The 10,549-nt window shown below is 34.2% G+C and overlaps 1 protein-coding gene and 2 non-coding genes across 4 annotated transcripts; 2 read left to right on the top strand and 1 right to left on the bottom strand.

The window, feature by feature from the left end:
* The first annotated feature begins 2,247 nt into the window (after positions 1 to 2,247).
* LOC118480807 lies at positions 2,248 to 2,324 on the top strand. The gene has a single exon (XR_004863785.1). It is a non-coding gene; the product is annotated as a small nucleolar RNA R12 (small nucleolar RNA).
* An 86-nt stretch (positions 2,325 to 2,410) lies between these two features.
* Positions 2,411 to 2,496, top strand: LOC118480715. Its single transcript, XR_004863693.1, has one exon. It is a non-coding gene; the product is annotated as a small nucleolar RNA SNORD24 (small nucleolar RNA).
* A 3,409-nt stretch (positions 2,497 to 5,905) lies between these two features.
* On the bottom strand, positions 5,906 to 9,625 carry LOC110867630 (YTH domain-containing protein ECT4). 2 transcript variants are annotated; one of them, XM_022116633.2, is made up of 9 exons: positions 9,478 to 9,625; positions 9,139 to 9,212; positions 8,924 to 9,053; positions 8,713 to 8,777; positions 8,113 to 8,640; positions 6,989 to 7,564; positions 6,697 to 6,909; positions 6,255 to 6,398; positions 5,906 to 6,155 (listed from the first exon to the last, which is right to left on the bottom strand). In XM_022116633.2, the coding sequence occupies exons 1-9, from the start codon at positions 9,497 to 9,499 to the stop codon at positions 6,039 to 6,041; spliced, it is 1,869 nt and encodes a 622-aa protein (XP_021972325.1). In that variant the 5' UTR covers positions 9,500 to 9,625; the 3' UTR covers positions 5,906 to 6,038. The 2 variants fall into 2 exon arrangements, with proteins under 2 accessions (XP_021972325.1, XP_021972326.1); XM_022116634.2 differs by having other exon boundaries at positions 8,113 to 8,637.
* Between the last annotated feature and the right edge of the window lie 924 nt (positions 9,626 to 10,549).

The raw sequence follows: 10,549 nt of genomic DNA, 5'->3' as shown, positions 1-10,549 counted from the left end.
TGTCAAAGATGAAAAGTATAAGGGAAGAAAGTTGAATGTGAAAAAGTGTGTATAAAATGAAAAATGGTTTTTGACAAAATTGTAAAAGAAGAAAAGTGTAAGGTTAAAAAGTGTAACAAAATTGAATAGTAATTTTTACTCACAAACCTTACACTTTTCAATTTTGTATTAAAGTGTTGTCGCCAAATCGACTAGCTTTGTTGGGTTGAATTGATGTTGTATGATACTATGATCCACTCGGATACTTTTAAAATGAGTTCATTTTGTTTATTAAGGGCATGTTTGGCTAAGCTTATTTAAGTTAAAACTGACTTTTGGGAAAAGAACTTATTGACTTATAACTTTTTGAAAGGGAGTTTTTAAAAAAAAGTGTTTGGATTACCTTATGGGGTGGGAAAAAAACTAATAAGTCAATAAGTTGTTTTTTAAAAAGTGTTTGGCTTAGCTTATTAATGTAAAATAACTAAAAGCTAATAAGTCAATAAGTTAGTTCAAAAAGTCACAACATTCAAAAATGACTTTTTGATGACTTTTTCTCCTTCTCAAAAAGTCATTTTGAAAATGACTTTTGTATTTGCCAAACACTAAAACTCCTTATTGGTTTTTTGATTAAGCCAATAAGTCAATAAGTTGGTTGAAAAAACTTAGCAAAACATGCTCTAATCAATTTATATTTTCAATACATACAATTTCAAGATGATGACATCATCGGGTAATAGGTCCGCCACCCAATTGGGTGAAATGGGCGTCAGGCTCAACAGTGCCAGGCACCTGCCTGGCACTCCCTTATTGGCCAAGCAAATTTACGATTTTGTCCTGCCTTAAAATTACGACTTTGCCATCAGTATAAAATTATGTTTTTGCCCCCACTTAAAAATAAATTTGCGCTTTTACTCTTAGCTAAAAATTTCAAAAATTTCGCCCTCGGTTAAAAATTACGATTTTGCCCCATTTAATTTTACACTTTTGCCATTAGTTTTTTCCCCTTAAAATTACGATTTTGCCATCAGTTCAAAATTATGTTCTGACCATCACTTAAAAAAAATTCCCTTTTACTCCCAGCTAAAAATTTTGATTTTGCCCTTGGTTCAAAATTACGATTTTGCCCCGTATAAATTTATAGTTTTACCATTAGTTTTTTTTCTCACGGCCAAGTTACGATTTTACCCTCAACTTAACTTTACATTTTCCCAATCGTTTTTGTTTGTTTTCCTGGTGACATTACAATTTTGCCCCCAGTGTAAATTTACAGTCGTGCCGGCAACTTCCTGGCACTCCCCCGTTGGTCCATTTAGTTTAAAATTTATCCCCGAATTAAATTTATGATTTGGCCCTGAGTTAAAAATTACGTTTTCCCATCGTTTTAGTGTTTTTTTTTTTTACCAAAACTATAAAGGTTTTTTGTTTTAGTTGGTTTACTACGGTCTTATTATCGTTTTTGTTTTTTTTCGTAGGAAAATTATAGTAGTCTTTTTTTAATTGGTTGAGAATTATTCGGCCCTCGCCCCGCAACGCGGGTGGGGCATCTACTAGTTATATCTACATACTCTAAATTTACAAAATTTGTGCATAGAGGTGTTTACCTTATGATTTGGAAGGTTTTCAAAAAAAAAAAATATTTTTCACTTTTCACCCAAAACTCTTTTTCTTTACTTATAACACCAAAACTTTTTTTAACCTCACAACTTTTGTACTTTCAACTTTCGTCCCTTATACTTTTCACCTTACGCAAAAATTTTCATTTTACGTTCCGTTTTAATTTTACGAGTTAACATTGTGCAACGTGTGTGTGATTCAATGCTTTTACGTCATCTATTTTTTCACGTTTGACAGGTTCATCACAACGCGCGGGTCCTAGATCAACTTAGTTTTTCTTTTCTATGTTTTACGTTTCAGTCTAAGTTATTCACATTAACACACCACAAATTTAGTGTTAGTGGCCTCGTCACAACGCAGGGTAGGGTGCTTAATACTAGTTTTATATTATATTGTTTAGTCAGATTTGTATATTACAACGAATCTAAAGTTACCTTTGTTGTGAGGCTAGGCCCATGGGCCATGATGTACCAAATCTTACAAAGGCCCATAAGAAATGTTCCTAGGGTTTCCGTAGCCATTTCATAATCACTATATAACCCCTGTCAAGATACGATAAACACATCTCATTCTATGGTTTGCAGCTTCTTTATGTTGATATTTTTTTTTTGTTTTTTTTTTTTTTAATTTTTTGTCAGTTTGATCAAGATAATGAGGATGATGAAAAAATCAGACGGATTCCCAATGATTTTCTAAGGTGATCTTACAACCAGCTACTTCTGACTCATTATCTTTCAGCTCAACTATTTTTTTTTTTTTTTTTTTTTTGATAATTTTCTTTTTGAAAATTGTTTATCAATAAGTAAATAAAGGGTACCAGTGATGTAAGATAGATATTTGCTACTCTTGATGAGTTGATACTCATTTGATGATTCATTATCCACCAAGATCTCTGAGGTTTCCTTAATTTAATTTTGACTTCAAACCAAAATAATCCAATATTGTATTTGAATACTTAATTCTACAGTTTGGTTTTGATTTTGTATATTTAAAAAAAACAATTGAACCCAATAAAAAAAACATTTATATAGTAATCTTCGTTTCCCGAGTTTATAAATTATAAATTTTATTTATTTTGAATCTTAAGTAACTTGTAAGAAATTAGCAAATGGTTAAGTTCACTTTTTTTAACCCAAACATTTAATCATCAATTCATTGTTATCTAGAATAAAAGTTTTAAGACGATGTCTACTTATAAAGCCCTTATGAGTGATGAAATGCGTAAACGCGTAAGAGAGTGGCTTTAAAATCATCGTTTAACATCATTTAAACTGGTTTATACACTAAATTCTCGTCAGAAAATCATGACTTTAGCAGGCTCAGACTTTCAAACCCCGTTAAGTAAAAGACAAAATAGAATTCATTCTTGATATAAATGTACAATTGGATTAACTAGTTGACCCTATAATTTGATAAAATGACAACTTTAGTTCTAATAGTAGTCCAAAATTACATAATTACATAATTACATAATCTATAATAAATAAAGTCTGCAATAGGTTTTTGTGATTAGAGTGTTGAAAATACGAATTTTGCTCTTATTGACATACTCATAACTCATTAACAAGAACATAACTATTTCTGTTTCCTACAATATAAAATGAGAAGTTTTAGTTTTCTATTTTTGTTTAAACCCAAACCTGAACATCGCTATAAACCCTTTCATCGGTATTCACTGGTAAAACTGGATTTTCTGTTGGTTTCACCGGTAAAACTGGATTTTCCGTTGGTTTGAAAACTAAACCGGTACCCTAACTAAATCCTTCTCAATTGTACCTATGATGTCTCCAGTAGTTGCTTCAACCAGTAATACTAGCCGGTCTGAACTGGTTTTCAAAACATTGTTAAAAAAAGGTTTGGAGTCGGGTGTTTCTATGGTGCAAAATTTCATTTTGGGCTGCAACAACATTGATTTATCTATTCGATTATGTTGATTCGGTACAACAGATAAACCCCTAAGAAACTTATCAAGGCGGTTTGACTTGCATAACCATGGGCATTTTGAAGACGTGAAACAACTACATTTTCAATCAGGAGAATTATAATTGGGTATATATGATTTTATTTTTAATGTTTTGGTTGATATTTTGAATATTTGTAAGGGTATGTGTGAAACTAATCTGAAAACAATTACCATTCAATGAAAAAAGAAATACAATTTTTTCATCTTTAGGCTATCCCTTCAAGCTTTCATTATCGGCTTTGCAATTATTGCCGGTTGGAAAAAATGTAATGCAAACTACCCTCTCTTTACTCTTCACTTCGACTTTTCCACCAATCACAGTTTAATGTGGGTCTATGTCAAAATTCCGTGAGAGTTGCTCGAGATTTCATCACACACACATATATAGCATTGAAATATTTTTTTCATGGGGTGCAGCCGACCCCATCCCACTTATGTAGGTTGTGTCTCTTTCTCTTACTTGGAGATTGAGATTGCGTTTTTGGTGTTATAAAATTATCTTTAAAAAAAACTTATGCAGGTACACCCTGCTTGGTTTTGTTTTACGATATATCATATGTTTTGTCCTTAAAAATGTATATTCACAATTTCACATTTAAAAATACTTTATTTAAAGGGTAAGTTAATATTTATTGCTCATAAACAAAGATTAATCTAATAAATGGACAAGATCACAAACTCAAATAGTGTAAGAAATAAATTGATAGGAGTAAGACCCTTGAATCATCGGTTCAAATAAAACGGTAAAATAAAAGATAAATCTACGGTTCGTTTTGGATAAAGATACACCACCAAAACCAACAGTAGGGGTGCGAATCACTCCCGAAGATACAAAAATCACCACTCCGGTTATAAATTCGAGTCTAAGAACACCACTCAATATGCTACAATTGAGCTAGCATAGACACAATCAATTTAACTCAAAATTCATTGAGATAAACCAACCAAAAGAATTCTTTTAATTAAAACACAATGTCCTTTTTTCATTTACTCATGCACAATACATATAGGAAATGTGGAAACTAAAAACAACCTATGTGGCTAACATTTAGGGAAGTGGGATAACTAACTTGAAAATGAAAAATGACCCTGGTTTGGCTCACTTTGGTCAACCCACGTATGCCCGATTGTGGCCCGATCGGGTTGGCTATCGTAAATCATATGTATTTCTTTGAATAAAATATAAGTCATGATTTACAAAAAAGAAAGTTGACCAGATAAAAGGATAGGCTAAACTAGTTATACTAGAAGTATGTTATGGAATTAGAATGATGTGTCTAAGTTGTTTAACAAAGTGCAAACCAATTAAAAACTTTAGGAATTCCCAATCCATTACAACCACTTGTTAGTTATTTGATGAAAGTACTTAAATAATAGTAAACTAAATAAATTAGTGTATGAAAAGGTTTAAATAATAGTAAATTAAATAAATTCAACATTTGACTAAAATGAGATTATTGGTTAGAATTAGCATTAACTAACATAGCAAATAATACAGATTTACCTAGCAGGATTACACCACCCTACTCACCATCAAAGAAGAAGCATAAGGCTTTGGGGTGTGGGCGTTGGTTTGGGGGCGTTTTGGCTCATAAACGCCAGCTGCTCCATCCCGGGTTGGCGTTGGGCTACCCCTTTGGCGTGGGTATTGAGCCTGGCGTGGGGCGCGGGTTGGCGTTGGGCTACCCCTTTGGTTGGTTGGGTGAATTTTTTAAATAGTTTAAACAACAAAAATAAAAAATAAACAAGAAATCCACATGGCTGGTCACGCCAAGATAAGCCACGCTACACCACACCGCACCCCTAGTTTTTTAGTATTATCTTGTCATCTTGTGGATAACACCCTCGCCACATGTCGAGCAATGACCCCAATCCAAGCTCCTACACACCACATAGCATGGTTGTAAAACAAGGTCTCCAAGGCCGAGTACTCTCCAAGTAGTCGCTACAAGGTAGGCTGCCGAGGCGACTTCCTTCAACTCCGCCCAATTACTCGGAATCAATAAAATGCGGTCAACCTCGACCAGAATCGGATCTAGTAGGTCAACTCGGGCCGAGTTTGACTTAACAAAAATAGAACATAAATTCTATGCCTATTATATTAAAGAACGAATATCATTTTCATGTATTTTCTTATAAATATTAGTAAATTTATGTTATTTGACTCATATTTAATGTCTGAAAACTAATTTCTTTATAATTTAACATGTCCGAGTACTCCCCGACCCGAGTACTTTCCGCCTAGGCCGAATACTCTCAACTCCCTGGTCGACCGATCAGGGAGCGCCTAGCGACTTTTGCAACCATGCCACATAGTCTAACAAACATAGAAAAACAAACATCATAGACCACAAAAACAACAAAACAAAATTAAAGAAAGATGATTCACAAACACAGATAAAAGGTATAAAAAATGTTAAAAACCTAAAACACTACAGATTTGGCTTCTAATTTGGTACACTTTCTATCTGTTGCTATATCATATTGCTTTATCAAATGATACATTATCAGTATGTTTGACCTCTTCCTTTACCAAATCTGGTGCAGGAACCTCCTCTTTGTTTTTCTCAACTAAGGTTGGTTTTTCTTCCCATGCCTTTAAAAAACAAACATAATAAACATTATTATTATTATTATTAAGCGTAAGAAGAATATAGCGCGACAATTAATAAGAAGTTGTCACAATGTCACTCACTTGTTTCTGAAACTGTTGTTTTGCTTTCTTTTCTTGAATTCTCTTTTGTCGTTCTTCGTAAAACTCGAAATCATCTAATATGCATCGCTTGCTAGAATGATCTTTGAATATTTTGATCATCTGCAATCCCTGCTCTAACTTCACCTAAACAACGATGTACAATCTCATTTCAAAGATTTAAAAAAAAACGCAAATACGCAATCAGCCAAGATTGATACATGCAGTGGCGAAGCTTGAGATTTCCGACCAGGGGGTTGAAAACGTATACACCCAAAAATTTCTATAAAACGGGGGGTCGAAAACGTATATACCCAAAAATTTCTATACGAAAACTACATACTCTCCACTACTGAGCGAAAAGTTCGGGGGGTCGGCCGCCCCCACTATGGTTCGCCAATGGAAACATGAAAAAGTCTAGAAAATAACAATGAAAGAAAAATACCTCTTGGGTGTCCCTGCTGTTGGTTACAGGCTTATTTTCATTGTATTCAAGAATAATATGCTTCAACATACTGTTCGGTACGTCTTTAACAATATGCCATTTAACGGGAAAATAACCAACCCATTTGTCTTGTTGCCAGTAGTCCAAGCTTTTGTTGAAGTCAACCGGGCCTACCATTTCGGCAACACCAACAAATTGACCGCTTGTATTGACCTGCGAACAGAAATTTATTAGTTAAAAATATAAAAGACGTAAAATGGGAATTTAAATTATTGGTAACAAAAAAACTTACTGAAAAGAAAAGAAAAACGGGGCATTTATCGGGTTTGTGTTGGGCCTCCTGATATGCAGCATCGAGTTTTTTATTTCCATTTTGTGTACTCGACCATACATTGTACTTGACACTTTTATGAACATCGTCTTCACTATATGATTTAATAACAAAAAACTTTGCATCTGTAAACGTTTCTGGAAATTCCTCCCGGTTGTATTGTTCTCTGTCAGGAGCTGCAAATAGCGTAATTTTTTCGACGGTATCTGGCAAATTATCATTTTGCCCCTTGGTAGTTACAGTCACTCGTGTTGGGACCTTTTGGTTCTTGGTGATCCGGGCTCGTGGGCCTCGGTTTAGCTCACTTAGCCCATCACTGTTTTCATTGTAATAATTGAAGATACCGTTGCCTCGTCCTCTAGACCTGTACTTGTTATCGAGGGTTAACCAACCCTGCCTGTTTTGTGACCCGTAAGAATTGGATCCATATCCAAAACCCGACCCGTATGCTCCCTGGTACTGCCCGTATAACTTGTTTGGATACACTCTGTTCATATATCCACTTGCTGTATTTACGGCTGACAATGGCCTTGGACTCTACAAACCCAAATAATAAACTATCATAACCGAAAATACTACAAACAGTAACAAGACACTTTTATAATATTATTTTTAAAATTACTTACATATATTCTAAAATCTACATGCTATAAATCCAAAAGTGAAAACCTAAAATCTCATATCGTAGAGTTCGATAAGACGGTTCCAATGCTGCTTGAGTGAGGTTAATCGAAGTCCGTTTGATAACCTTCTTACGGCTTCTTATTTTTAGGAGACTTCGCATTTGACCCTAACCCGCATATGTGTATGCCACATGGTATATTGTCTTGTTTAAAATGTAAGTTCAAAACATGTATGGTTTTTTATAACAAGTAAAAAAAATAGTTTTTTCTTTACATGAGCACCTTTTTCTTATATGATATCTGATGTGACGGTTGGCGTGACACGTCATCAACTAACATGTTAAAACTTTACTGGTAAGATAATACCAGTTTCTATTTTGCTGCTATTTTAAAGTAAATAGGTTTCTATTTCGTGCAGTTTGATAAAAAAAAAAAACAAAAAAATAAGAAAAAAACCCTTACCACAAGATGAGAATGAGAACCGATGTTTTGATTCTTTGATGCAAAACCATTTGCACTTGACAAAGGGACAGAATTGGTATTGCTTCTATGCTGCCCATTAGAATAAACTGTACCGTCTAACCACGGAATTGGAGAGTGGACCCCATCAAACCGGTATATTGGATCCTGAAACACATTTTGCGAACCACTGTCATACGATCCACTTGAACTAAATACCGGATTCTGATTCGCCACTGGTCGGACCGAAGCAGCACCAGTGTTTCCCTTGGTGATTCCACTGGCGGTTGTGTCTACCGTAAATGACGGTTCGCCAGGTACTGCAGATCTGGTGAAATCAACTTTAGAAGGGGCATTGGTCTGAGCCACGGGTTGAAAGTATGGGCTCGGGTATTGGTATTGTTGAGCTCCATAGAGTTGACCATCATGACCCGTAGTTGGAACGGGTGAACCGGCAGGAGAATATGGGCCATACGGTGCATAACCATAACCAGGATACATTACTGACCCGTTTTCCCCGTAAACACCCTGCTAATTTTCATACAATCATCACCACCAATAACGTAACAATACAAAAAAAAAAAAAAAAAAAAAGATTCTTACTTGAGACGTATCAACTCCATCAAAGTTTAAAAATCTTGAGTAGTCATTAGCAGCCCCATCATAACCTAGAATAAAGATACCATCAAGAACTCGAGTAACAATTTTCATACTAAAGCTACAATTTTTAACATGGTATTCATCTTTTTATTCCGGTTTGCATTACTTACGATGTAAGTCTATAACTAGAAAATGGTAAAAAGTATTAAACTACCTCCATAGTAATAAGCAGGAAAATAAGCCACTGCTGGATCCATAATATCAGGGATCACTGGTGTAAGAGACCTATCAAGACTTTGACTTTGACTTTGACCAGTCCCATTGACCTCTGAGTCAACAGAGGGCTGCAAGCACAATTGATAAAATGATAATGCCAATTAACAGCTAACAAACATGCTTTAATAATAATAACTAACAACAAAAACCAACCTTGTTAACAGGCTCTGAGGCTTCCAATGTTTTCGATTGATCCAACGATAAATTATTCAGCAAATTGGCAGCTTCTGTTGCATAATAAGTAAAGGAAATCCACTTCTTATCACACTATATATTAGTAATTATATTATATTATAAACCCTAGAAATGCAAAGGAATTAATGAATTATCGAGATTAAGGTCAAAGTCAGTAACTTTTCTAATCCAGGATGTATTAAATCAATCTCATAGTCACCAAAAACGATCTTGATTTAACATAAAATGAACTCAGATCCATGAAACCAGATTTGAACAGTTAAATTCGAATTAATATAGAACAAGAACAGAGGATACGATCTGCAGCAACGGTGGCCATGATTGGATAAAAAAGATTGGGTTTTTGAGAGATTTTCGGCTGCTATGATGATGGTGTTGGGTTTTTGAATCTCCATGAGAAAGAAGAGGCGAGTGAAATAAATAAATACCACCACGCCCACTTGTACTTTTGGCCCCTCCTCTTTTACAAACTGCCTTTTGGAGGACATTTTTCCCAAATATTTGTATCTCTACCAGTGTATTTGTACGGTAGGTGTATCCATATCGATTTTAGGTATTTGGTATTTGTATTGGTGCCTAATTTTATTGATTTTGGTATTCGGTGTTTTCGGTATTGGTACGTGAAGAAACACCAAACTATATATTCTTTGGAAAATGAAAAAAGAAGAAGTTTTGAATTAACGTTATCCCATAAATGGGCTTTATATAATCTTATGTAAATATATACAAGGAAGTTTTGAATTAACGTTACCCCACTCATCTAGAATATGAAAAAAAAAACATATTCTTTGTCTAATATATCAAGACTTAGAATTCTTATTTCTTTAAATATTATTAACTATTAATTAATTATTAAATTTAACATAAATGAAGTTAAAGAAAATACCTTTCACACGTTTGAATGACATTTCTGTAAGCATATATGCAGGGGTGATCTAGCCTCAATTTTCAGGTTCCTGGGAACGTACTCGATTTGGAATTTTTAGTGATATAGAATTTTTAGTGAAAGTCTATATAGAAACCCACTAAAAAAAATCCTAAATCCACCACTGCATATATGTCAAAAATTGTGTTACGTAAAAAACATACCATTTAACTTTAAAGAATTTGCATGTTTGGTCATTCTACACCATGTGACATAAGCAACATATAATGACTCATTGGTAAATGTATGAACACGCAAGCCCAATAGCTAGAGCTTAAAGATAAAAGCTCTAATGAACATTGATCTAGGTATCGGAATATTGCTTCAAGGATTGAATCTATAAAACAAAAAAAACACACAATTAGCTTCGCCACAAGAAGGGGTTTTTCTATGTGACCACCATCCAACGTGATAATAAATATATGTTCACCATAAAATAAGAGG

This window comes from Helianthus annuus, chromosome 7 (genome assembly GCF_002127325.2).
Source record: "Helianthus annuus cultivar XRQ/B chromosome 7, HanXRQr2.0-SUNRISE, whole genome shotgun sequence".
NCBI classification, from domain to species: Eukaryota; Viridiplantae; Streptophyta; class Magnoliopsida; order Asterales; family Asteraceae; genus Helianthus; species Helianthus annuus.
The sequence above is the reverse complement of the archived record's forward strand: the minus strand, read 5'-3'. Positions and strand labels throughout refer to the sequence as shown.